Raw genomic sequence first — 26,971 nt, 5'->3', positions numbered from 1 at the left:
TATAAAATCATTCATACAATTCAGTTCAAGGTGGAGAAAACCTTGCACTTTGTGAAAACCGCCCAGTGAGTCTCACCCTCGGTGTCATGACCCACTGATGTGTTGGGAGAAGCTGTGAGGTGTGTGGCAGGTCATTGGTAACTCATTAAATTAAAGCCCTGAAGCCCATGAATTTTTACTTCATTGCAAATTAGGGGAAACACAAGATCACTGCTAGAAGAAGTTCACTGTCACATGTCTTAGCAAAAATAAATAAAAATAGAAAACATGGTAGCAGTAAGGTGACAAAAATTGGGACACTACTGGAATTTCTAACTGATTAGCTTGCAGTTTCTGGGATGGCTGAGAATTGTCATCGATGAGATCGCCTTAAAAAAAACATTGTTAATGACTTGAAAAAGTCCCCATCCCAACATCAATTATATGATTCAACCTTACAGATTTAACTGAATTCAAAGTGACATTAGAACCAATTTTATTAAGGTAAGAGAAGAATGCCTTTTAAGTTATCACTCTAAAGCTATACATCAAGATAAAGATATTATATTTCTTTTAGTGTTTAGTTTTATTATCACACTAAATACACATACATTTTTTGAAATTTCTGGGTGTTTTGTATTCTGTTATATATCCTGGTTTTTAGTTATTGAACATGAGTGTGTTCCAATAAGGGAAATACTTTTTCAGGTGCTTTAAAATGACTCCCAATCTTACCCCGACACACATATGAACAGCTGTCACCTTTTTCTCTTCATGACCCGTCTTTGTCCATATACATTCATATTGTCCACAGGCATAACACAACATTGCTAACATTTTGTAGTCTGCTGTAATTTCCTTTCTTCGTATTATGTCATGAGATATTTTTCAGTATTTCCACATAGTTACTGGGTCTTTTTAATGGCTACGAAATAGTCTATCAGATACTCACACCTAAGTTTAAATGGTTTGATCTTACTCCTCATAAATGTGCCCCTCATTCTGTGATTGGTAGTCAGAATCAAAGGTGACAACATTGTTCTTTGTTATTGGCTACTTCTATTTCAAATACACTCATGGGCAGAGCCAAAACTCCGTTAATTAATTAGTCAGGAAGCATGATGAAATTTCCCTTAATATGTCTTCATTTTCCTATTTCTAACATGAGGATGAACTGAGCTGCTATGCAAGTTTGGTAAAGGCCGCTTACATTTCTTTTTATACAGAAAATACTTATTCAAAATCTTAGCATCGAACCACAACCACCTCTAGGCTGTTAGCGTGCCCTCCAAAACAACAGCAGTGGCACCCCTAATGTCAACCCGTCCATCAGGACGCAGTGACATCTCCAGTTCTCCTCCTCGGCGGGAACACTGAAAGGCTAAAGAAAACATAAAACAAGTCATGCATTAATATTGTTCATTTTCACCCTTTCTAATTCACAGAACGTAGTGAAAGACCTCTTCTTATAAGCTCCAGAACCCTCCCAACTCAGTTGAAAGAATAAATTCCTTCCTCTATCCATAGCACTGCCCAGCCTGCCCTGTTCTCCAGAGGACCGAGGGAGCACAAACACAGTTTCTTCTCTTCTCTTCCTGAGTCATTTCCTCTGTCACTTCCCGTAATGTCCCAGACACACCCCGCCCATAGCTTCCTCCCCACTTCTGTCTAGGAGTAAGTGAGGACCTGTGATAAGATAGAGGCATGGACTAGAAGTCTAAAAGGATAAAGAGGGGTGATCCTGGCCCTCCTGAGAGAGCCCCATCTTTCCAGGTCTGAAGGACAAATGGAGCTTGTTCACCCATGTGCTTATCAAGCAACCACACATGTCAGGCAAATGAGAGGCACAGCCCCTGCCTTCCTGGGGCTCAGTGTGCAGGGGAGAGACTAGGCTCACCAAAGAAAGACTGGCCAACCTGCTATCCCCAAATCAGAGTCACAGAGGCCTGACCCTCCCACTAGGTAAGACCTCCATCCTGGAGGGTCAGATTCCTACTTTGATTATAGGGACTGTGTAGCCTCCATTGGCTGAAATCTATTTCCTCTCCCCCCTCCCCAAGTCATTAGGGCACTTGGTTCAAAAGCAACATGTTTGATTCAATCCTGTGACGGGCAATGGCAATAAGGAACTTTGGCCATCATCCCATCTCAACTTGTCACATTCTAAATAACCTCACTGGGCCAAAGTTATATAGCTGGTTAATTTTATTCAACAAACATTTCTTGGGCACTTACTGTATTAGAATTGTGTCCCTATGTTGGGAGGAACAGGGGTAGAAGATATTCTGAGTAGAGGATTCAGGGTGAAGGAATTTAAACCCTTTCATTTTCATATGGGTGATATATGACATTTTATTGCATCTTCAAGTCAATAGTACATATGAGAAGGAATGCTAGCTTAAAGTTACCAAGTTTTTAAAAAAAATGAAAAAACAACAAAAACTGCCCTACCATGCATGTCTTTCTTCCCCAGTTGCTGGGACCAGTAGCTGCTGAGAACAGCATGTGCAGACCCTTAAAAGAAATAAAAAGTTATGATACAAAAACAGGGGTGACATTGTGGTACATTTATAAGCAGTCACTATCCAGTTTGACTAAACCTTAGATGACTTCGTCATTATGTTGGGCATGACCACAGCAGAGTGTGGAATGATGAATGAACACAGAAAGGAAGACACAGAATTTATGGGTAAGTTCCTCCAAACAAAGTAACTGCTATGCTTTACAGTTTCTGAAGGCCGAATTAACCTGCAGGGGGGTTTTCCTAATGTTTTAATTTGAGTCTAGTTGACACACAATGTTACATTAGTTTCGGGTGTACAACACAGTGATTAAACTTCTCTGCATGTTATGCTGTGCCCACACAAGTGTAGCTACCATCCGTCGCCATACAAAGCTATTATGATATTGTTGACTATATTCCCTGTGCTGTGCTTTTAATTATTGTGGTTTATTCATTCCATAATGGGAAGCCTGTACCTCCCACACCCCATCACCTTTTTCACCCATCCCCTGACCCCCTTCCCCCTGGGAACCATCAGTTTGTTCTCTGTATTTATAGGTCTGATTCTGCTTTTTGTTTCTTCATTTGTTTTGCTTCTTAGATTCCACATATGGGTGAAATCATATGGTATTTGTCTTTCTCAGTCTGACATATTTCACTTAGCACAATACCTCTAGGTCCATCCATGTTGTTGCAAATCTCATTCCTTTTTATGGTTGCATAATATTCTAGTGTGGGGGTGTGTGTGTGTGTGTGTATACACATCACATCTTCTTTATCCATTCCTCTATCAATGGACATTTGGGTTGCTTCCATATCTGGGCTATGGTACAGAATGCTGCAATAAACATAGAGGTGTATATATCTTTTTGAATTAATTAAACTGCAGGTTTTGATTCTTGTCCAATCTGTTCATTGTCAGCCCATGGTAGGAAGATCTAGGCTTCACCTAAATCTTTCTCTATCTTTTAAGGGAAATAGCTCCTTCCTCCTAGGATGAACATGCAAGGAAAACTGAGAACTCTGACAAAAGGTTAAATTTTCCACCAAGCCAAAACTTTTAGGTTTTGAGTGCCAAAAGAACTTTCTTTTAGTGAGGCATTTTTTTTTCACTAAATTGTGCCCTAGTTTTAGATCAGTGAATAGATATTAAAATGAAGAAACAAAATGTAAAGTAATAACTGATAGAAAAGTCTTTGGGGGAGAAAAGGATGGGGTTTTTTTCAGGCAAACTTCCTAAATATCATGGGAGGCCCACCTAGGGTGACCAGTCATCCCAGTTTGCCCAAGACTGCCCTGTTTTGAGCACCAAAGGTCCTGTATGCTGAGAAATCCCTCAGTCTCAAGCAAGCTGAGACGGTTGATCATCACTGAACTTCCCACTTTAGAAAAGCATTATTACAGGGGAAACACTTGCTCCCTGTACCAGTTAAAATCTTTGTGAAGCAGCTGTGCATGTGTAAATGCACTCGAAACTTCTTTTCCATGGGGGAGGGTCAAACTGTACCTGTTTGGGTGTCATTGGGCATTTTCCCGAGTCTTTAAGAAAAGTGCTTTGCTAAGCTTTGAATTACATGTGTTTTGTTTCTCAGAGAGTAACTAAGTCAAAGTCCTGAAACCATCTGAGCCTCTGTCTTCTGTTCAGAGCAGGAGCTTCAGAAGTTCCTTCCAGCCTCCTTCTGCCCTGGCCACCATCCCATCCATCAGCCTCCGCCATCAAGCACTCCTCCCTTTTTCTGCACAGCCCACTCTTCTCTAAGAGGATGAAAAGGGGAAGCTTCACATTCTTGCCCATCTTAGATTTCATCCCTCTGCTTCTGGCTGATAGATCTTGAATCCCCATGTTCCCAAAGCCATCCCACCCACTTTGGGGGGCAGTTCTGGGAACGCTATTCCTGTCCGTAGTTCCCACCTACAACCCAGGAGTTCCTATTTAGGTGCCAATGATCACGCAGGCTGATCATTGAAAAAAACAAAAAAGGCTTTGTGACTATAGTGGACTTCGGCCCCTGAATTTTGCAAATGGCAAATCTGGAAGTGTTGGCTCAGGGAACCAGTTCTGTCATTATTATTAAAATAGCTAATAGTTATCAGGCACTTCTCATGTGCCAGGCACTGCGCTAAGCATTTACCATGCATTGTTTTTACATAACCCTATGAAGTATTATTCATATTTTATAGAGGAGGGAATAGAAACTTTATTTTTTTATTTGTTAGTTTTTAATTAAATTCTAGTTAGTTAACATAGAGTGTAATATTGGTTTCAGGAGTAGCATTCAGTGATTCATCACTTTCATGTAACACCCAGTGCTCATCACAACAAGGGGAATAGAAACTTTAAAAACTTAACTTATTTTCCCAAGGTCAACAGCTAGGCAGCTAGGAGGCAAATCCAGGCTGTTGAACGTGAAGGTTTAACCCTGCTGTACTGCCTCCGTAGTTCAGTGGTTTTCACATGAGACTTCAGAGAAGGAATAGGGTAGGGGGAGCTTGGGAAACAAAAACAGCTCAAAACCCAAACAACCTGAAGGGTCATGTGAAGGGCACTTAAAGAGCTATTTGTTACCTTCCTCCACTGTTGAACCGTCCCCAGGACCCAAGTCAAAAAGTACCTGTTACGGGGTCTTCGGCCACACCAACCCACGGCGCAAAGTATCTGGAGTAAAAGTCAAACGCTGGGGTCTGCCCTCCAGGCTCTCCTTTAAGGGTGAGAATGAGCCCTTTCACCTTCCCTGTGCTTTCCACCTGTGGCAGATCCTGTGTGTTCACCTTCAGGTTCTCCAGGAATGACCTGGTTCATAAATGGGATGCATTAGGACAAACCCAGACCACTACACAGACTCTGGGAAGCCAGCGAGGGTGCAGCTTTTGCCCAAACAGCTCAGCAGGAGGGGAGGAGGGGTCAAGTGGAGTATCTTCCTCCCGGGGAACAAAACTCTCTGACTGCATCAGTCATGGTTTGACTGGACCTAGCACAGCCAGACAAAGCCAGGGCTATAAATCTGGGTTCTCAGCCCTCCCCAAAGTGCTGCTAAAGCCAAAAATCTTGTTTACCTCTTATAAGTATCACTGAGCCGGACAAGGAGTTTTCGGGTATCTGGAGAATAGCGCATGTCTTGGACCCGGGTATCACCTATGGCAGTCTGTGGACACAGACCAAAAACCCCTCAGGAGTGCGCCCTGGGCCAAATCATCGATCTTCTGCATGGGGAACAGCCTCTCAGGGGCATCTCCTGAGTGCCGGGCACACCCAATGTCTCCAATCCCGAGTTGTAGCTCAGTTTCAGGACTCCAGGGGCTGCCCAAGGAAGGCCAGTTTTCTGAAGACCAGAGACCTTTAAGGGGGTTGAGCTCATCTTCTGAGAGCAGAAGACAGGCATTGTTCACAAGTATTACCATGTGCCTCGACACGCTAATCCTTCAAATGGGCATTTTCCTCACAAATAAGGAGGAAGACTTAGAGAGGCCCAGGGACACACACACACACACACACACACACACACACACACACACCCCTTGACCCAGGTCTGAGGGGCCCTGGAGTCAAAGCTCTGAGTCACTATTGTCTACTGTCTGTAGAAATGGGGGCCTCAGGCCCACCTCTTAGTACCGTTGTGAGGATTAAATGAAATAATACATGTGGAGTCCCAGCAGCAGGAGCTAGAAGGTTCTACATGGCAAGGACTCGGGGCCAGCAGTCTGAATGGAACTGGGGACTGGACCACTCATCTTAATGCCGCTCTGCTCGGCAAGCCCTGTTTTCACGTAGACTGTATGCTGCAGATCAGTAACGTAGCAGCATTTCCTAGAGGTAGCCGGATTCACCCTTTACCTGAGACTGTGCATAGTCTTGCTAACACCCTGGAACATTCTGTGTCTGTGTGTTTGTTGACTTGGAGTGCTGAGGGGCTGATGAGCAGGGGAAGCCCCTCCAACTCACCCTTTGGCACCACCACTGCCTGTAGGCAGAGCAGATGAGAATTACATTGTAGTTGTCTGGCTATCATTAGGTGGCTTCAGGTTCTCTAACCTTCTTTAGGGACTAAGATGCTCCGGGTCCCAAATCCAAGACTCCCTCCGCTTTGGGTGGTGCCTCGATAGTCTGCCCCTGTGACCACAGCTGAACAATGTCCCTCCCTCTGGAAATGGAAAGACTTGCAGCCAGACCCCATCTGTTCTCAGGGCCTTCCAGTTTCTCCAAGGGGTCATTCAGCCCTCCTCTGCATGAATTCTGATGTCAATTTTAAAGTCTAATTCTCAGCTGGGAATCATGACCAGTTTCTAGGAAGACAAAATAACAACACTCAGGATAAATAACCCTCTGGCATCCCCACTTTACAAATGCTGACCCTGAGGCTTAGAGACACCATGTTAAGTTCTTTCCACCATGAACAAGGTCTGTACTGTGAATATTGTTCGTTTTCTTGTCCACATGCTTAAAGTAGTTCATTTATGAATTTGGCTTGTCTTCAAAACCCAAGGCATGGGTGGCGCTGAGTGTAAAATCGAAATCTGTAAGGCTTGGTTCGACTCTTTGAAAACATAGATAATGCAAGACGCTAAAGAGATTATAAATGTTGTAGTTGAAAATTCACCGAGAAACACCCCAGTGGTACCCACAATAAGCCATTTAGTGAGAATTGATTTTCTCACCGCAGCCCTTGCCCTCGTCCTGACCAGGCCCTTTCGTCTCTACAGACTAAGAACTGGGTTGTCCAGTGCTGCCCTCTGGAATCCCCATAGGACGACTGTAGCGCCTTCCTCACCCTGACAGTATTAAGTGAGAAAATGCATGTGAAGAGCTTACCGCGTGGTACTGCCCAGGGGCTACTCTCAAAAATGTTCATTAGCATGATCGTTATTATTGTTCTGAAGACCCACCCCTACCTAGATCTCTTGAGGAAGCCAGGCTGTGAATCTTGCCTTCTCTATCAAGCTGCCCAGGCTTTCCTGCCCTCCTCCATCAAAGCACAGCCCCTCACCTCAGCCTCATTCTCCACCACAGAAATCGGGGCACCCTGCCCCGCTGTTTCCATTGCTTTCACGCTTGGCCCACCACACAGCAGTCTCTCCTCCCGCTCATGGAGGCTAATGCTGGCCATGAAGAGCCAGAGACAACTGTTCAGGCTTCTCACCAAATAGATTCAACATTATAATTTACACCTCAAATGCACCATGCACTTTTCATCCAAGCTTAGGCTGGAACGCTTATACTGATAGAAGGCCTGTCTTTGGGGGTCGTATGGTACTGAATTTTTTTTTTAAGATTTTATTTATTTATTCATGAGAGACAGAGAGAATAGAAAGAGGCAGAGGGAGAAGCAGGCTCCCCGCAGAGCAGGGAGCGTGATGCGGGACTCAATCCCAGGACCTGAGCTGAAGGCAGACACTAAACCGACTGAGCCACCCAAGCACCCCCAAACGGTACTGAATCATTGTGTTCAAACAACATATGACCAAATTACACAAACTTAGGTTTAGTTCTTTTCACCAACCTTTATCAAGTCCTCCACTTCATGGAAATCCTAGATGGGGAAGAAAGACAAGACCATTGTAAGGTCCGAAAGCTGTCAGTTAATATGGTTCGTGGCAATAGTTATAAAGAGCTGACCTGGGGGTGGGCAGGATAAAGAGGTAGATCCAGGATAATACCGTCCTCTGCTCTTCTGGCCTTCAGTTCCCCACTCAGAGTGACAAAGGTTAGAGTGCTATTCACGTTTTCTTGCCAAAAAAAAAAAAAAAGTGTCTTACTTTGACAATTAGAAAACTCTTTGAAAGGAAATCAAGAAATAGGAAAATAAATGTTGTTCTATATTTGCACATCTGTTTTGATCACTATAGTGTTGTCCCTGGCAATGCTGCCTTTCCGTGTAAGGAGAGGTTCGGGTTTGGGTTCCTGGGATCCAGGGTAGAGACAGCCCTCACCAACTTCTCTCTTGAGAACCAAGAACGTAACTGATTGGGCCTGACATCATACTGCAGGGCTTCAAATGCCAGCTCCTTTATGCTGACTAACTGTGCCCTTGAGCAAATTATTTAACCTCCTTAAGCCTCAATTTCCTCATCAATAAAATGGGGTATTAATTAAACCTACCTCATAGGGATTAAATAGTGTTTTCTAATGCAGATTTTTAAATATCCACCTACAATACTAGATTGTTACAAATAATACTAGTCTAAAATATGCCAAGGGGATGACAAATAGAATATACAAATTATGGACAGTCTACTAGAAACAAATCGAGCTTACCCTAAATAAACCAAGCTACACATGAATTTTTTGTTTAAAGATTGAACCACAAATGCTGGTATACTAGTCCTTAATGTTACTGATACAACTTGGACCACCTCAATGAACTCAACGTGGGGAACATTTTTAGTGAAAACAAAGATCTGTGACCTAATTCTTTACTCTCCCTTAATATTTCTGTAAAACTTAACCCTGTCTAAAAGGTAAGGAAATTTGGCATTTTGATTAACTTTCACTGAATATAAAATGTATACTCTAAAACCCAAAGTTTAATTTTTCTCATTATAATTGGTGGAAGACATCATTATTTGCAAAGCATTTTTTCATACTTTATCTTATCTAACCTTAAGACCACCCTGTGGGGTGATCCATCTGAAGGCTATTGTTCCAGATCTCTGCCTCACACCAAACAATGTGGGGTGTTCAAAAAGCACTCAATCCAACTTCAGTAAAATCTTTTTTTCGAGACTGAGTTCCTAAGCCATAGTTCAGGTTATTCGCCTGCCCTCATTCTTGTCCGCTATCCACAAAAACCAAAATTATCTTGTTAAGACATATAGTGGATTACATTATAGAGGGTCCTCAGTGTTATCTCCTCCCAGTTATCCCCAGGAAACTCCAGCCACTCCAGGTACACAGACTACACCTCAGGAGTTTTGCATTTGCTGCTGCCTCTGCCCAAATACTCCTCCTCCCACTCAAATTCTTTGCACACATGGCTTCCTAGTCTTCAGCCTGAAGGTCCCCTTCTCTAGTGGACGCTGCTGTCCGGCATTTCAACCTTGCCCTGTGAAGGCCAGGACTAGGTGAGGCAGGGAAACACAGAGGCAAGCATTTAAGGAGGCGCCTACTCTCAGGCACAGCCCAAAGCCTTGATTGTCTCCCCCTTCATGCAGCCATGTCCCAGCTGCGGGGGGTGCTGGGGACTGACAGCTCTCAGCTGAGTCCCACTCTGCGAATCACCCTTGGTGAGTAGAGCTACTTTACCCAAAGTCAGGCTGCTTTTCTGGGCATTAGAGGCTGGTCAGTGGAGAGTATAAAGGCCTGAACCTTTGTTTCTATCTGGAACTTGGAACTATATTACTTGAAGGATCTCCCTGTGGATTTGGCCTAGGCCTGTCTTTGTTGCTACCACTTGCAGTTCTACATGTCCCTCTGTTCTATTCTGCTTTCTTTACTCCCCTACCAATATTGACTCCAAGAACACTGCCTGCAATTCTCCCCGCATGCAATGTGCTTCCCAGGGGAACTTGCCCTATAACACCTCCCCGTACCCTCCCCATCTAAGTCACTCCCCAGAGAACCTCCTTTTCCAACGCTGCTCTCCCCACAGTTACCCTCTGCCATATCGTCCTGTTTATTTCCTTGTTTAACTTTCTGTTTGTTGTCTAGACCTATTCACGGCTGCTTCCATCTCCACTTTTAGGGCATTTCCAGGCGTCTCTCCTCAGCCTCATTCCCACAGAGCCCTGATCTTTATTATACTAAATGTAGCAAGACGAAAACTGGTACAGCATCATCTCTTCACAAGGGAAATGTAGATAGTCGGGGCTCATGAATCTTTAAACTTCAGAGTAAAGAAGCTCTTGTGAGGGACATTTGGCTGGCTCAGACCATAGAGTATGTGACTCTTGATCTTGGGGTCGTGAGTTCAAGCCCCATGTTGAGCATAGAGTTTACTTAAAAAAAAAAAAAAGAGAGCAAGAACAAGAACAAGAAGAAGAAGCCTTGTGAAATGAATCTCAATGTGGTTAGGGACAAATCCGGAGCAAAATGTGCCTTATGGTTCCCCAATACTACGTCATGTGAGATGCCTATTATGTCTTGCATGTGTTGGTCAGAGACCAGAGAGCTCCTGCTCAAAATAAAATGGCATTCTGGGGAACAACGACCATAGCTTTCCAACAGGCCCAGCACATATTCAGAAAGGAGCAAAATGTGCCTTATGGTTCCCCAATACTACGTCATGTGAGATGCCTATTATGTCTTGCATGTGTTGGTCAGAGACCAGAGAGCTCCTGCTCAAAATAAAATGGCATTCTGGGGAACAACGACCATAGCTTTCCAACAGGCCCAGCACATATTCAGAAAGGCCAAAGTTTCGGGGGCTATATTTGTTTCAGCGTCATGGGCATGAATAGACTCTGTAATGTCTTGATACCACTGACTTTGATTCATCACAAAGAGTGAGAATTTTTAAAAATACTTGCTCTTTGCTCAGTGACAGGTTCATAAAAGAAAATCACATTACTTATTTTGTCAAACAACACAGCTGCAGAAGCCAGGGTAGCGTGGCCGCAGAGAGGAACCTCACTCGCCGGCGTGAACCACCTTAATCCAAAGCAGGAACCTTCAGAGGAGGAAAAGCCAAAGAGAGATGAGATCATTCCCAAACAAGTGGGTCACAAACTTTTCGTTTTCTTATTCTTTTCTAAATATTACACTAGCATGATTAATAGGGGAAACGCATTGTGAAGGAGTGAAGTCTGAAGTCTAGGCCAGCATCCTAAGGCTCCCCGGTGCCAGATCTGGAGCTGAAACATTCAAATTACCCAACACCTGCTCCCCCAGATGAACTGAAAACCAAATCAGAATCTCCCCGCCTTCTCTCCTGTCTGCATGCAAATAGTCAGTGGGCATTTCTCTGAAATATCGTTCCCCCCACTGGAAAAGCAGCTTCTGGTACCGTTCAAGAATGGCTTAAAAAAAAAAAAAAAAGCATATTTACTTTGTGTAAAGTTGTCAGTTGGGTGCAGTTTTCGGATAAAAGCCGTTTCAGAGAGGTTCATTTCTCTTGCAATTTTTTGATGCATGTCTTCATCCAATTTCTAAATTAGAAACAAAAGTTTATTGAGACTCCAGAAACACAAATCAGACTTCCTTGGACAGCAACTGCCATTAGTTAATAACACAGCTTATTAATATTAAAAGTTACATGCCTAAAAGGAAATACTTGCCAAGAAGTCAGGACACTTTTATAAAGATTGTTTCTCGGAAATCTATGCTTGTAGCACTTTATGAAGAGCTGTAGATGCACAAGGCTGGAACAGACTGGAAAACCTACTGGCCCTGTTTTCATCAGATTATTTTCTAGTCTACCTGAGAGCATGTGCTCTCTTCTAAACAGTCTCCACAAAGGGAAACTCCACAATCTCCCTTTCTTGTTGGATAAAAAGATCCTCAGCATCCACTCCGGGTAGGCTGGCCCATTCTGCTCCCTTCTATATCCCTTTCATGAGTCAGGCCTCAGGCTAGAGGTCACTTCCTCCAGGAAGACTTCCAGACTGCTCTGTCTAAAGGCTTTGTCCCTCCCAGTGGTTAGACCACCTGAATTCACCCAGTGTGTCCCTTCATTGTCTGTCCCCCAACATCTGACTTTATGAGGGCATACAATGTGCTATCTTGCTTTTTTCTGACTTATACCTTGTATTCATCCCAGAATGGTAGGAGCTCAAGAAACATTTGCTGGAGAATACATTATTCACTCCATCTTCATTTTTACTTTTTTTGTGTGTGTAAGCTCTATGCCCAACATGGGGCGTGAACTCACGACCCTGAGATCAAGAGTCACATGCTCTACCGACTGAGCCAGCCAGGCACCCCACTTCATCTTCATCTTTAAAACCTTCAGTATAGATATTTTAATCCACTTGCATATAAAGAAATCAAACACAGAGAGGTTGTGTAATATCCTAAGGTCACAATATGCCAAATAAATGGTAGAGTGGTTAGGAATGTGGGCTTTGTAAATGGTGACGTCCAGTAAATCTAGAGGAAAGGTATACGGATGTTCATTGTACCATTCTCAAAACTTTTCTGTAAGTTTTTAATTTTTCAAAATAAATGGTTAAAAAATAATTTGAACTTGTATCCTGGGTCAGGTCCTAGTAGCAGTGCAAGAGTGAGCAAGTCACTTAATCTCATGGAGCCTCAGTTTCCACACCTTTAAAATGAGGACAACAGCACTTAGCTGAAAGAGTTCCTGTAGAGACACACAAATACATATATATACATACACACACATTCCTCTTAACTCAAGAAAAAAAATGGGTCAGAAATATGAGTTTTCCTTTAGAGAATGAAAATCGAATTTTTAATCCACAAATACTCACTGGTTAGATTTTGAATTCCAAAGAAGTCTCAAGACAAATGCACTCACTTTTGCTTTGGCCAAATTTACTATTCTTGAGCCCCCGAAACCCAGAAATAAGATTTATAACTTTATACTAATAAATTCATAATTCACTTATCTGACTTTTGCGAGTTAAACACCCATCATCTTTTAGTTGATTCAAATTCTTTTGAAACACTTTCCACATACACATATATGGCATATATGGCACAAAACAGTGGTTATTGTGAGAAATCAGTCATGATTTTTAAACTATCAGCTGATACAAAAATCCTAGCGGACTTACTAAGCTTTTCTTAGAGGGACACTGTCTTCAAAATCTATAGACGCTCTGTAGTCCTAGAGAGAGAGAAATGACTTAAGAAATTGATATTTATTGTCTGAAAACCCAAACGTAACACAATGGCTTTGTGTTTTATTTAACACTTTTCTGTCAAAAGATTAAATCCAATCATGCGTGTTAAGTGCTCATCACAGTGCCTAACACATAGCACGTACTTGGTAAATGTTAGCTTTGATTTTGAGTGGCTCGAAACCCATGCTTTAACCAGCCACACCACTCTGCCTCCCATAGCAAAGACAGACTATTATTATCCCTGTAGCACACTGCAGACGGGAAAACCAATGTCTATCAGTTAAGACGGAGTCCGCAGCGTTTGGAAGGGAAAGCAGCAATCACTCAATTCCCAAGTGCTGTGCCAAACCGGCAGCATCAGCACCACTACCGAGAGAATGTGTTAGAAATGCAGAGTCTCGGGCCCCACCCCGGACCTTCTGAATCAGAATTTTTCTTTCTTTCTTCTTTCTTTCTTTCTTTCTTTCTTTCTTTCTTTCTTTCTTTCTTTCTTTCTTTCTTTCTTTCTTCTTTCTTTTTTTTTACTAGATTTCTAGGTGATCCACGTGCATATCAAAGTTTGAGAAGCCCTGGTGGTTACGATACAAACCCATGTTCAAGGGGCTTAGCATCTTGCGGGGAATCAGCAACAGTGGGCAACACCTGAGAGTATGTAATTGAGACACATAGATTTTGACAAAAAGTACTCTAGAACTTTGAAGATGAAGCTGTGAGGTGGACTTAGGAAAAGAGCATATTTTGGTGAGCTGGATAGGAGAATGCGGGCAAAGAGCTTTGTGTTGGAGATGCTTCTTAGGAAAGTCACTTGACCTCATTTCTATTCTCCTTCTGTTAAATCTTTGACACTCTAGGATTCTGCTAGCCGAGGTAAGGAGAATTAGGATGGTAGGAATGAAGTGGCATGAACACCTGTCACACCCGTGGGCCTGGGGAGTGAGCAGTCCCCCCCTGAGTAGAGGGGCTGGGGTCTGTGGGACGTCCCAGCCAACCAGGCAACAATGTTAAGAAGCACTTCTCTCGGCTTATTGGAAACCGGCCCGCATGCCTGGGCGTACAACACCTGAGAAACTGGGGGCCAATTAATTCCCCACTGCAGAGTCTGCAGTCACAGGCGTCGGTGGGGATTGAAGGGCTGATAAAGAAAACCCACGTTGGTCTTTCTGGATTTGCCGCGGTGGCTGCAGAAACTTCCGGTGCCTGCCTGTCCTTCCTCTGATCTGGCCAAACTCCTTATCCTCGTCCTTCCTTTCCTTGTCTCTTGTTTCCCTCCACCTTTAGGACAAGAGTCTCAAAAAACATTAAAGCATCCTACATTGTAGCCAAGCTCACCATCTATTGTTAACGGATTTCTTTGCAAATGGGCTTTTTTGCACACCGGCTGGAATACACACTTCACTGACCATCAGCTCTTCTGTCCTCTCTACATTGGTGTATTGTACCAATTGCCATTTGAATTTCTGCAACTGTAGTTTATGTCCCAGAACACTCAAAATGCACTTGCTATTTGCCTGAGGGACCAGACACGCCATAGAAAGTTTAATAGCAGCCCTCCTCGATATGCACGACAGGCAGCCGAATTTCTATGCTGGAGCCAAAGGTCAAGATAATGGTGAATCATTAGAAGGCTAAAGTTGCTGCAACTTTGGGAGCTTGAGAAACAAAAAGACTGCAATCATGCAAAAAAATGAATTTTTGTTCCAATTTTTTCATTTTACACTAAAGTTGTTTATTTTCAAATGCAGCACGTAACAGTTACACACCAACAACTGTGAATTCTCTTGCTTTAATATCCATTTCCCTTTGGCGATCTCATGAGTCAAATTTCTGACAGCGAAGACAGAGCCATGTTTGTTTTTCTGAGTTCCAGTGTGCTGCATTGGGACGCTAAGCTTTCATCACCATATGGCCCACAAACATTAATGAGAAAATCAGAGCAAAGTTTTAAAATACTCCCATCTTGTGGCAGTTTGGAAATATGACAGCCTAAACATGCCGATCCTGTCTTTGTTCATTTGTCCCTCTGCTGTAGATAGATCCCAGCAAAGGAAATGCACTTGGATACGGAAAGTTCTAAATCATCCAGGAAGAAATGGGAGATTCCTTCTGAAGCACTTGGATTTCCTATTTTGAAGTGATGTCCATACAATGCAGCACTCAAACTGTAGGCAGTCTTCAGTTGTTCCTGATGATTCTTGTGGGTGCCTCGTCTCTCCAGCTCCATCATAGAACCCAAAGCTCATACTCACTTTGCATAGCCCGCCCATCTTAACTTACCAACGACAATAAAAGATCAGTAGTTGTTAGTCAGCTAGAATTCTTAGAAAGAGATCTTGCCATAATTTAATTAATAGATTTACTTTCACTCAACAGATAGCTATGTAGTGCCTCTCGTTTGCTAAGCCACGTGTCATGGAATAAGTTAGAAGAGGTTAAGATGTCATAGAATGTGCAGTCTAGTGAGGAAGAGAGCCATTGAATGAATTACAACAAGAGCAACACATGCTACCAACTGGGAAGTAAGGGGTGCCATGGGAGAACATAAAAGGGGAGGACATCTAGTCTGGCAGTAAGTATGATGAGTTAAAAGCATGGGATCTGCAGTCAGGCAGACCTGTGGTGGGATCCTGAAGTCAGCCATCTAGGTAATTACTTAACTTTCCTCGGCCTCTGTCTTCTCATCTATAAAATGGGGATGATACTAATAATAAGGCCTAATCTTAGGGGTGCCTGGGTGGCTCAGTCAGTTTAGAATCTGACTCTTGATCTCAGGGTCGTGAGTTTAAGCCCTGCACTGGGCTCCATGCTGGGCGTGGAGCCTAGTTTAAAATAAAAAATTTTTAAAAGGACCTTCTCTTAAAGTAGATGTAAGGGTTACATGAGATAATATATAAAAAGCAATTTAGCACAGTATCTGGCTGAACTTGCCTGAAGTCATTGCTCCCATAGCCATGGCTGAGAGTTATATTCTAGAAGCCAGTGAAAGAAATTCCCACATCAGCATCTCCCCCTCCCTTGTATTGCTCTTTTCCCTCAAATACTGGGCAAGAGAAAACCTTCAGTGCCCTGGAAAAATCTTCTCCGCACTCTTCATCATGCCTTTTTTGGGGCATAAAAATGAGATATAACTTTGGAACACCTTAGAAATCGTAGGAGCCTCTGACCCAGTGTAGGCACGCAGAGCCAGTGATCCTCTAAGGAAAGGCACCAAGTTGGGAAATGGCCACTGTATCATGAGCTTCCCCAAATGAGTTAAAGCACAAACTGAACACAGCATTGCTATATACTCGTTTTTCCTTAAATACAAAACAGACCAAGCTGCAAAGAGGCTTTTTTTTTAAAACGGTTTTGTTACCTTCTAAATTTAACCAGGAAAACTGGAAAGCAAGTTAGTTTAGGAACTAAAACTAGGCATTCCTCTTTAAAAGTGCAAAGCCAATCCTCCTTCCTGTCACTGGAAATGATTGGGTTAGTATTTCAAACAATAAAAATGCATAGATATGAATATTATATTTGATCCTGGCACAGTGTCCAGCACATGGTACGTAGCCAGTAAATGTCAGCTGGATGGGAGTACATGCATACACGAGACACACAGCACTGTTGTTCTTATGGATAACTGCAACAGGAAAACCCAAGAATAAGGCGCTGTTTAGAAGAGATCCTCTGAGGGCCACCTGGGTGGCTCAGTTGGTTAAGTGTCCAATTTTTGGTTTTGGTTCAGGTCATGACCTCAGGTTTGTGAGATCAAGCCCCACCTCAGGCTCCACGCTCAGTACTGAGTCTGCTTGAAGATTCTCTCTCTCCCTCTGCCCCTTGCCCTGCTCATGCTCTGTGAATGAATGAATAGATAGATAAATTTTAAATAAAATCAGTCTTTAGAAAAGATCCTCTGACACAGTCGTTCTGGGGGGGGGGCAATTTTTAATTGTCCCGACAGGGGGCGAAGGGAAGACTGCTGCCATCTAGTGGGCAGAGGCCAAGGATACTGCCAACATTGCCCACGACGGCCTCACACAACAAAGAACTACCCAGTCCAGAGTATCAATACCCACTGTTGAGAAGCCCCTCCCTAAACCACACCTACACATGCATGTGCACATATGCACAACAGCAAGAACAGCAAAACAAAACAACTTGAGGCTTTGTTAGAACATGAAGAATAAATACGGGCTCCCTACCCCTGTTGTTATGTTATTTTCAGTAATTAAGTCTGATTGGCAGAAAAATAAACAACATATCACCCCTTAGCGCTACCCCAGCCCTCTGACCTATTCAAGTAGTTGGCCATGAGTTCCTGTAGTCTTTACATAGCTGTCAAAGTAATATATCTATTTTATTTTAAAAATATAAAAATATTTTCTGGGGGCACCTGGGTGGCTCAGTCAGTTAAGCATCTGCCTTCGGCTCAGGTCATGATCCCAGGATCCTGGGATTGAGCTCCGCATTGAGCCCCGCATTGTGCCCTGCATTGCATCGGGCTCCCTGTTCAGTGGGGAGCCTGCTTCTCCCTCTCCCTCTCTTCCCCTGTTTCTGCTCTCTCGTTCAGTCTTCCTCTACCTCAAATAAATAAAATATTTAATCATAAAATAAAATAAAAATAAATAAAATATTGTTTCTAGAGGAGCCTAGTGGCTCTAATTCTTGGTATTGGCTCAGGTGTTGGCATGACCTCACAGTTGTGGGGTGGAGCCCCACGTCGGGCTATGCGCTCAGTGCAGAGTCTGCTTCAGATTCTCTTTCCCTCTCCCTCCTGCTCGCTCTCTCTCTCAAATAAATACATAAAATATATTTTTTTAAATATTGCTTCTAAGGGCACCTGGGTGGTGCAGTCGGTTAAGCATCCAACTCTTGATTTCGGCTCAGGTCATGATCTCAGGATTGTGAGACTAAGCCCTGCACTGGGCTCCATGCTTGACATGGAGCCTGCTTAAGAGTCTCTCTCTCTCTCTCTCTCCCTCTGCCCCTCCTCCCCTAAAAAAAATTTTTTTAAGATTTTATTTATTTATTTGAGAAAGAGAAAGAGAGCACACAGAGGGAGAGTGAGGGGGAGAAGCAGACTCCCCACTGAGCAGGGAGCCCAATGCAATTCAGGGCGCAATGCGGGGCTCTGTGTGGAGCTCGGTCCCAGGACCCTGGGATCATGACCTGAGCAGAAGGCAGATGCTTAACCTGCTGATCCACCCAGGTGCCCTCCAAAATTTTTTTAAAATATTGTTTCTATACATTTTCCGTACCTCTCCATGATCTTTGTTGTCAAATCGATTGTCAGGCATTTGAGGACACCATCAATTTTTTAAGGTTTTAAATATTTTTTTTCAAATATCTGTTCCATGTTTCATTTAGCCCTTAATTTGCTTTTATTTTCAGCTAATGTACAGTGTTATAAGTTACTCATGTGAAAATTTTAAAAAATGGACTTGTCTAGAAAAGAAAACAAACTTTAGAATAGTCTAGAAGCTCTTGGAATGGTGCGACCCAGAATTTTTTACTCTCCTTACTTCCAGAAGTCTTCTATTAAAAAAAGAAGTCTCTTTTTTCAAGTATTCAAACAGCTCAAAGTGCAATTGCCTTGTCTTAAGTCTGTCCACCAAGTTTTTTTTGTGATTAGTCTCATCTTGGTCAAATTTTCGAATAATTTTAAACAAAACGAAACAAAAAAGAATATTCCTCTGAAGCCCTTCGCTTAAAACCTGAGGTAGTTTCTCCTCCGTAAAGTCCAACATTGTTCTGTTCTCTGAGTCCCTGTTGTACCTGGTACCATGAAATCTTTTAGCCTCTATGGTAACTATTGAATAATCATTGGGTTTACAAGTCTGTTTCTCTCACTAGACCTTGAGCTCCTTGAGGGCAGGCAAACTTACTAATCTTTGTACTTCCTATCCGTATCCCAAAGTCTGGCTTGTGGTAGATGTCAATAAATACTTGTAGAATATGGTAATGATAGGCTAAACACCTCCTGAACTGTGGGCAACATTATGAGGTTTAGCACTTACTTGTCTCTGATATTTTCCTGAGTTTACCTGTGTTCTCTCCAGGCGTTTCAAGCATCCACTGTGTCCAGCCATGGGCAAAAGAGTCCAAGGGCATAAACTACAATATATACTTCCATTAGAATTTTTATTGGTTATGAGTTGGGGAAATGCCAAATTAGTCTCCGGGAGAACAGGATTCTCACATCCACAGAATCGAAAACTAGTGAATTATTCTGTAGATTATCTATTCAGTTGTCCCTAACAAGCCACCAAATTAGTCTGGTACCAATGATCCAAAGCCCAGAAGTGAATTGGGAGACTCTTCACAGAACATTCGTGAATCATGGACTTCCTTATTTTCTTTCTCTTTCTTCCATTCTTACTGAAGAAGATCGCTTTGAACTATGCGGAGTTCTTTGCTTAAATTTTTACATCCTAGTTTTTCCAAATATATAAATAACACATAAAATATATTTGAAGAGAGAGAAAGGCTCTGGTGTGCAGTGAGTGTACTGGAAGTAAAAGGAATACGTTGAAGACTAATGCTAATTCTTGTCATCTGGCGAAAATTGAGTATGTAAATCGCTTGAAACTATTTTCAGAACTCTTCAAGAATACTACATGGAGACATGCAACAAATATACTAAGACTCTTGACAAGCAGTTTCAGTCATTTCCACATTTCTTTGACACGAAGTTGTTTGCCAGCTTGTTTCTAAACAAAGTTCACGATGTAGAATCTGGTTGTTAATCATTCTCTCACTAATCCTCCCAAGCTCTTGTGTTACTTGATAAAGCCTATTAACTTTATTGCTTTCCGCATTTTACGGTTGGAAAATGCCAGCTGCAAGGTTGCATAATGAATATATTCTTAAGGTAAGATAAGGACTCTTCACCATTTTGCTGCTCTGCTTGGGGGAGAAAATAAGTGTACAAGGGTTCCACCAACAATCTTCACCCATCTCAGTAAAACCCCAGCCACTCATCTTGAGAGCTCACTAGAATCAGTTGGGGAACTTTAAAGAACAGTGCTGCCTGGGTCCCACCCCCAGAGATTCTTGGGTGATTTTCATGTGCAGCTTGACATTCACTGCACTTGAAGTCCCTAACACACACTTTGCCCAAACTAGTACAACTGCTTACTGTGTTTCTGGAATAATTCTCAGATAATCTACCCTTGAACTAACTGCTCTGAGTGGAAGGTCTCCTTGGCTTGTTTCCTAATAGTCAGGTACCAACACAAAGCACCTAAGGTCAATGAATATTTAACTATTCTGTTAATACTTATCCTAATCGAAAGCCTTCCCCCCCCTTTTTTTTAAGTAGGCTCCATGCCCAGCACGGAGCCCCACCGGGGCTTGAACTCATGACCCTGAGATCAACACCTGAGCTGAGATCAAGAGTCAGACACTTAACCAACTGAGCCACCCAGGTGCCCCTCAAAAGCCATTTTTAAAATGAGACTTTCAGGAAACAAAGTTCTCCCTATATTAGAGCTTAATTCCTTCCTTCTACTTACTAACTTAATTCCTTGCAAAATGTTTTTCGCTTGGTCCTGAAAAGAATTTCTAATTGTCTGAAATAGGTAAGGTTAAAGATATTCAGCTAAAATCTTTTATGTTGGGGCGCCTGGGTGGCACAGCGGTTGAGTGTCTGCCTTCAACTCAGGGCGTGATCCCGGCGTTCTGGGATCGAGCCCCACATCAGGCTCCTCTGCTATGAGCCTGCTTCTTCCTCTCCCACTCCCCCTGCTTGTGTTCCCTCTCTCGCTGGCTGTCTCTATCTCTGTCGAATAAATAAATAAATAAATCTTTAAAAAAATAAATAAATAAAATAAAATCTTTTATGTTAAATATAATATCAGCCATGTCCAGTCACATAAAACTCGTATAATTTCATTCACCTTCACAATTAGTGCTCACTAAATGAAAGCCTGATAGCTAACAAAGGGCTCTCTGTATCTTTTTTTAATTGGTTTTAGTTCTTCCTTAAATAAATCTCTATTTTTCCAGACTTAAAGAATCTGGATGCAAGCATTCTCATCATATGGTTTGGTCAAAATCAACTTGCAGACATGAACATTGCTGATATCATTTGACATAGAACACAAACCAAAGACAAACAGGTCGGTCTGATTTTTTTTTAATAGGAAATATTTGGTTCTCCAGGAATCTAGAACTTCAGCTACTACACTTCAAAACCAAGTACTTACATTTTCTAGGAGGCAAACAGCAGCAGGATTCCCATGAAATGCTTTTGCTGTAAAGGCATCTACTACAAAAACAGGGAGCTTCATGTTTCTTGCTCTCAGAATTGCTGGGAGCCTGCTCTACTTCTACTCGGTACAACAAGACAGGACGTTAATGTTTTACTTGGTGTACAGAAGCCACCAACAACCCAGGTCAAGCAATGACACCTACATTTAAGATAGGTAACCCCCTAATATTTAGGTCTCTAAATTGAACTTGTTTTAAAATGCTGGATGAATAGGATATTTGATTTTCAAATTTTGTATTGTGGTTTTTACTGTATGTATACTTAGGAATATAATCATATCATTTCTTGGAGTAGCCATACTAGCTTAGGTTATGTTTTTAATGAAGTGCCTGAAATGTAAAAGGGGACATGTTGCAGAATTTCTTTCCCTTCAGTGCCAGCGGTTCTTGGTCACGCTGCATGAAGAATGAAGAGGTAGATAAGACGAAGAGTGGTGGGCCGCAAAGCAAAGTTTATTGAGTGATAGTAGAGAGCTCCTGAAGAGGGAAGGGACCCGAGAGGGTTGCCATTGGAGTTTCTAAGTCTAGGAGTTTTAGGGGCTTATTGGCTCTGTTTTAATCTGATTAACCCTCCAGATGCCTGTTACCCAATCAGGTTTTTGTCATCTACCTATCACATGGGAAAGGGTGGAGGGCTCCTTCCAGGGAGGTGTAAAATACTTTATTTTTATTTTTTAATTCAACTAATTAATATACAGTGTATTATTAGTTTCAGAGGTAGAGGTCAGTGATTCATTAGTCTTATATAACACCCAGTGCTCATTACATCTCATGCCCTCCTTAATGGCCGTCACCCAGTTACCCCATCCCTCCACCTGCCTCCCCTCCAGCAACCCTGTTTGTTTCCTATGATTAAGAGTCTCTTATGGGGGGCGCCTGGGTGGCACAGCGGTTAAAGCGTCTGCCTTCGGCTCAGGGCGTGATCCCGGCATTACGGGATCGAGCCCCACGTCAGGCTCCTCCACTATGAGCCTGCTTCTTCCTCTCCCACTCCCCCTGCTTGTGTTCCCTCTCTCGCTGGCTGTCTCTATCTCTGTCAAATAAATAAAAATAAAAAAAATCTTTAAAAAAAAAAAAAAGAGTCTCTTATGGTTTGTCTCCCTCTCTGATTTTGTCTTTTATTTTTTTCTTCTCTTCCCCTATCATGCTCTGTTTTGTTTCTATAAATTCCACATATCAGTGAGATCATATGATAATTGTCTTTCTCTGATTAACTTATTTCGCTTAGCATAATACCCTCTAGTTCCATCCACGTCATTGCAAATGGCAAGATTGCAATTTTTTTGATGACTGAGTAGTATTCTATTGTATATATATATACCACATCTTTATCCATTCAACTGTTGATCGACATCTGGGCTCTTTCCATAGTTTGGCTATTGTGGACATTGCTGCTATAAACATTGGGGTGCAGGTGCCCCTTTGGATCACTATGTTTGTATTTGGGGTAAATACCCAGTAGTGCAATTGCTGGGTCATAGGGTAACTCTATTTTCAACTTTTTGAGGAACGTCCATACGGTTTTCCAGAGTGGCTGCACCAGCTTGCATTCCCACCAACAGTGTAAGAGGGTTCCCCTTTCTCTGCATCTTCGCCAACATCTATTTCTGACTTGTTAATTTTAGCCATTCTGACTGGTGTGAGGTGGTATTTCATCATGGTTTTGATTTGTATTTCCGAGTGATGTTGAGCATTTTTTCATGTGTCTGTTGGCCATTGGATTATTTGTTCTTTGGGTGTTGAGTTTGATAAGTTCATTATAGATCTTGGATACTAGCCCTTTATCCTATAAGACATTTGCAAATATCATCTCCAATTCTGTCAATTGTCTTTTGGTTTTGTGGACTGTTTCCTTTGATGTGCAAAAATTTTTTATCTTGAGGAAGTCCCAATAGTTCATTTTTGCCTTTGTTTCCCTTGCCTTTGGCGATGTGTCTAGTAAGAAGTTGCTATGGCCCAGGTCACAGAGGTTGCTGCCTGTGTTCTCCTCTAGGATTTTAATGGATTCCTGCCTCACATTTAAGTCATTCAACCATTTTGAGTTGTATGGTGTAAGGAAAAGTCCAGTTTCATTCTTCTACTTGTGGTTGTCCAATGTTCCCAACACTATTTGTTGAAGAGACTGTCTTTTTTCCATTGGATATTCTTTCCTGCTTCATCGAAGATTAGTTGACCATAGAGTTGAGGGTTCATTTCTGGGTTCTCTGTTCTGTTCCATTGATCTATGTGTCTGTTTTTGTGCCAGTACCATACTATCTTGATGATTACAGCCTTGTAATAGAGCTTAAAGTCCAGAATTGTGATGCCACCAGCTTTGGTTCTCTTTTTCAACATTCCTTTGGATATTCAGGGTCTTTTCTGGTTCCATACAGATTTTAGGATTATTTGTTTCAGCTCTGTGAAAAAAGTCGGTATTTTGATGGGGATTGCACTGAATGTATAGATTGCACTAGGTAGCATAGACATTCTAACAGTATTTGTTCTTCCAATCCATAAGCATGGAATTTTTTTCCATTTCCTTGTGTCTTCCTCCAGTTTTTTCATCAGTGTTCTATAGTTTTCTGAGTACAGATCCTTTGCCTCTTTGGTTAGGTTTATTCCTAGGTATTTTATGGGTTTTGGTGCAATTGTAAATGGGATTAACTCCTTAATTTTTCTTTCTACTGTCTCATTGTTAGTGTATAGAAATGCAACTGATTTCTGTGCATTGATTTTATATCCTGCCACTTTGCTGAAGCTCCTATATGAGTTCTAGCAATTTTGGGGGGAGTCTTTTCGGTTTTCCACATACAGTATCCTGTCATCTGCAAAGAATGAGTTTCACTTCTTCTTTGCTGATTCAGATGCCTTTTATTTCTTTTTGTTGTCTGATTGCTGAGGCTAAGACTTCTAGTACTATGTTGAACAACAGTGGTGTTAGTGGACATCCCTGCCCTATTCCTGACCTTAGGGGAAAAGCTCTCAGTTTTTCCCCATTGAGAATGATATTTGCTCTGGGTTTTTCATATATGGCTTTTATGATATTGAGGTATGGTCCCTCTATCCCTACACTATGAAGAGTTTTAATCAAGAAAGGATACTGTACTTTGTCAAATGCTTTTTCTACATCTATTGGGAGGATCTTATGGTTCTTGTCCTCTCTCTTTTTTTTTTTTTTTGATGTTTTTTTATTATATTATGTTAGTCACCATACAGTACATCCCTGGTTTCTGATGTAAAGTTCGATGATTCATTAGTTGCATATAACACCCAGTGCACCATGCAATACGTGCCCTTCTTACTACCCATCACCAGTCTATCCCATTCCCCCACCCCCCTCCCCTCTGAAGCCCTCAGTTTGTTTCTCACAGTCCATAGTCTCTCATGCTTCATTCCCCCTTCTGATCACCCCCCCTTTCTTTATCCCTTTCCTCTCTTTATTGATGTAGTGTATCACATTGATTGACTTGAGGATGTTGACTTGTAGCCCAGGAATAGATCCCACTTGGCCATGGTGAGTAATCCTTTTAATGTACTGTTTAGGCTTTATTTGCTGTTCTCTCTCTAGGTCCTTTAGGTATAAGGTTAGGTTGTATATTTGAGACCTTTCTTGTTTCTTGAGAAAGGCTTGTATTGCTATATACTTCCCTCTTAGGACCCCCTTTGCTGCATCCCAAAGGTTTTGAGCAGTTGTGTTTTCATTTTCATTTGTTTCCATGAATTTTTTTCATCCTTCTTTGATTTCCTGGTTGACCCATTCATTCTTTAGTAGGATGCTCTTTAACCTCCATGTATTTGAGTTCTTTCCAAATTTCCTCTTGTGATTGAGTTTAAGTTTCAAAGCATTATGACCTGAAAATATTCAGGGAATGATCCCAATCTTTTGGTACCAGTTGAGACCTGATTTGTGACCCAGTATGTGATCTATTCTGGAGAATGTTCCATGTGCACTTGAGAAGAATGTGTATTCTGTTGCTTTAAGGTGAAATGTTCCAAATATATGTGTGAAGTCCATCTAGTCCAGTGTGTCATTCAAAGCCCTAGTTTCCTTGTTGATCTTCTGCTTAGATGATCTGATCATATCAATGAGTGGGATGTTAAAGTCACCTACTATTATTGTATTATTATCAATGTGTTATATCTTTAATTTTGTTATTAATTGGTTTGTATAATTGGCTGCTCCCATGTTAGTGGCATAAATATTTACAATTGTTAGATCTTCTTAGATAGACCCTTTAATTTGATATAGTGTCCTTCCTTATCTCTTATTACGGTTTTTGGTTTAAGATCTAATTTGTCTGATATAAGGATTGCCACCCCAGCTTTCTTTTGATGTCCATTAGCATGATAAATGGTTTTCCACCCCCTCACTTTCAATTTGGAGGTGTCTTTGGGTCTAAAATGAGTTTCTTGCAGACTCATTGATGGGTCTTGCTTTTTTATACAATCTGATACCCTGTATTTTTGATTGGGACATTTAGCCCATTGTATTCAGAATAACTATTGAAAGATATAAATTTAGTGCCATGATATTACTTGTAAAGTCACTGTTTTTGCATATTGTCTCTGTTCCTTTCTGGTCTATACTTTTGGGTGCTCTCTTCGCTTAAAGGATCCCTTTTAATATTTCTTGCAGGGCTGGTTTAGTGATCACAAATTCTTTTATTTTCTGTTTGTCATGGAAACTTTTTATCTCTCCTTCTATTTTGAATGACATCATAGCTAGATAAAGTATTCTTGGCTGCATATTTTTCTCATTTAGCTCCCCGAATATATCATGCCAATCCTTTCAGGCCTGCCAGATCTCTGTGGATAAGTCTTCTGCCGGTCTAATGTTTCTACTCTTGTAGGTTATGGAGCTCTTGTCCCAAGTTGCTTTCACAATTTTCTCTTTGTCCCTGAGATTTATTTGTCTCTGAGATTTGTAAATTTCAGTATCGTATGTTGGGGTGTTGACCTATATTTATTGATTTTGAGAGGGATTCTCTGTGCCTCCTGGACTTGAATTCCTGTTTCCTTCCCCAGATTAGGGAAGTTCTCCACTATAATTGGCTTCAATATACCTTCTGCCCCTCTCTCTCTTTCCTCTTTTTCTGGGATCCCAATTATTCTAATATTGTTTCACTTTATGGTATCACTTATCTCTCAAATTCTCCCCTCATGATCCGGTAGTTGTTTATCTCCCTTTTTCTCAGCTTCTTTATTTCCATCATTCTTCTATATCACTAATTCTCTCTTCTGCCTCATTTATCCTAGCAGTTAGAACCTCCATTTTTTATTGCATCACATTAATACCTTTTTGATTTTGACTTGATTAGATTTTAGTTCTTTCATTTCTCCAGAAAGGGATTCTCTAGTGTCTTCTATGTTTTTTTCAAGCCTAGCTACTATCTTTACAATCATTATTCTGAACTCTAATTGTGACATCTTACTTATGTCCATACTGATTAGGTCTCTGGCAGTCAGTACTGCCTCTGGTTCTCTTTTTAGAGGTGAGTTTTTCCATTTGTCATTCTGTCCAGAGAA

General features: G+C 41.7%; 1 protein-coding gene across 1 annotated transcript; it reads right to left on the bottom strand.

Annotated features, from left to right (window-relative positions):
- Positions 1–458: 458 nt before the first annotated feature.
- PBLD (phenazine biosynthesis like protein domain containing) lies at positions 459–21,536 on the bottom strand. Its single transcript, XM_045783354.2, has 9 exons — positions 21,403–21,536; positions 11,461–11,560; positions 10,984–11,082; positions 8,094–8,203; positions 7,978–8,007; positions 5,537–5,625; positions 5,095–5,273; positions 2,431–2,493; positions 459–1,360 (listed from the first exon to the last, which is right to left on the bottom strand). The coding sequence occupies exons 1-9, from the start codon at positions 21,484–21,486 to the stop codon at positions 1,248–1,250; spliced, it is 867 nt and encodes a 288-aa protein (XP_045639310.1). The 5' UTR covers positions 21,487–21,536; the 3' UTR covers positions 459–1,247.
- Between the last annotated feature and the right edge of the window lie 5,435 nt (positions 21,537–26,971).

The sequence above is a fragment of the Ursus americanus genome, chromosome 6, assembly GCF_024610735.1.
Source record: "Ursus americanus isolate L20-20 chromosome 6, mUrsAme1.1.p, whole genome shotgun sequence".
NCBI classification, from domain to species: Eukaryota; Metazoa; Chordata; class Mammalia; order Carnivora; family Ursidae; genus Ursus; species Ursus americanus.
The sequence above is the reverse complement of the archived record's forward strand: the minus strand, read 5'-3'. Positions and strand labels throughout refer to the sequence as shown.

Coding starts and splice junctions, on each gene's coding strand:
- PBLD (XM_045783354.2), bottom strand. CDS start 21,486: ATGAAGCTCCCTGTTTTTGTAGTAGATGCCTTTACAGCAAAAGCATTT. Junction 5,626..7,977: donor AAGTGGAGGACTTGATAAAG/GTTGGTGAAAAG, acceptor CTGTGTCCACAG/ACTGCCATAGGTGATACCCG. Junction 2,494..5,094: donor GGCCGAAGACCCCGTAACAG/GTACTTTTTGAC, acceptor ATTTCTTTTAAG/GGTCTGCACATGCTGTTCTC.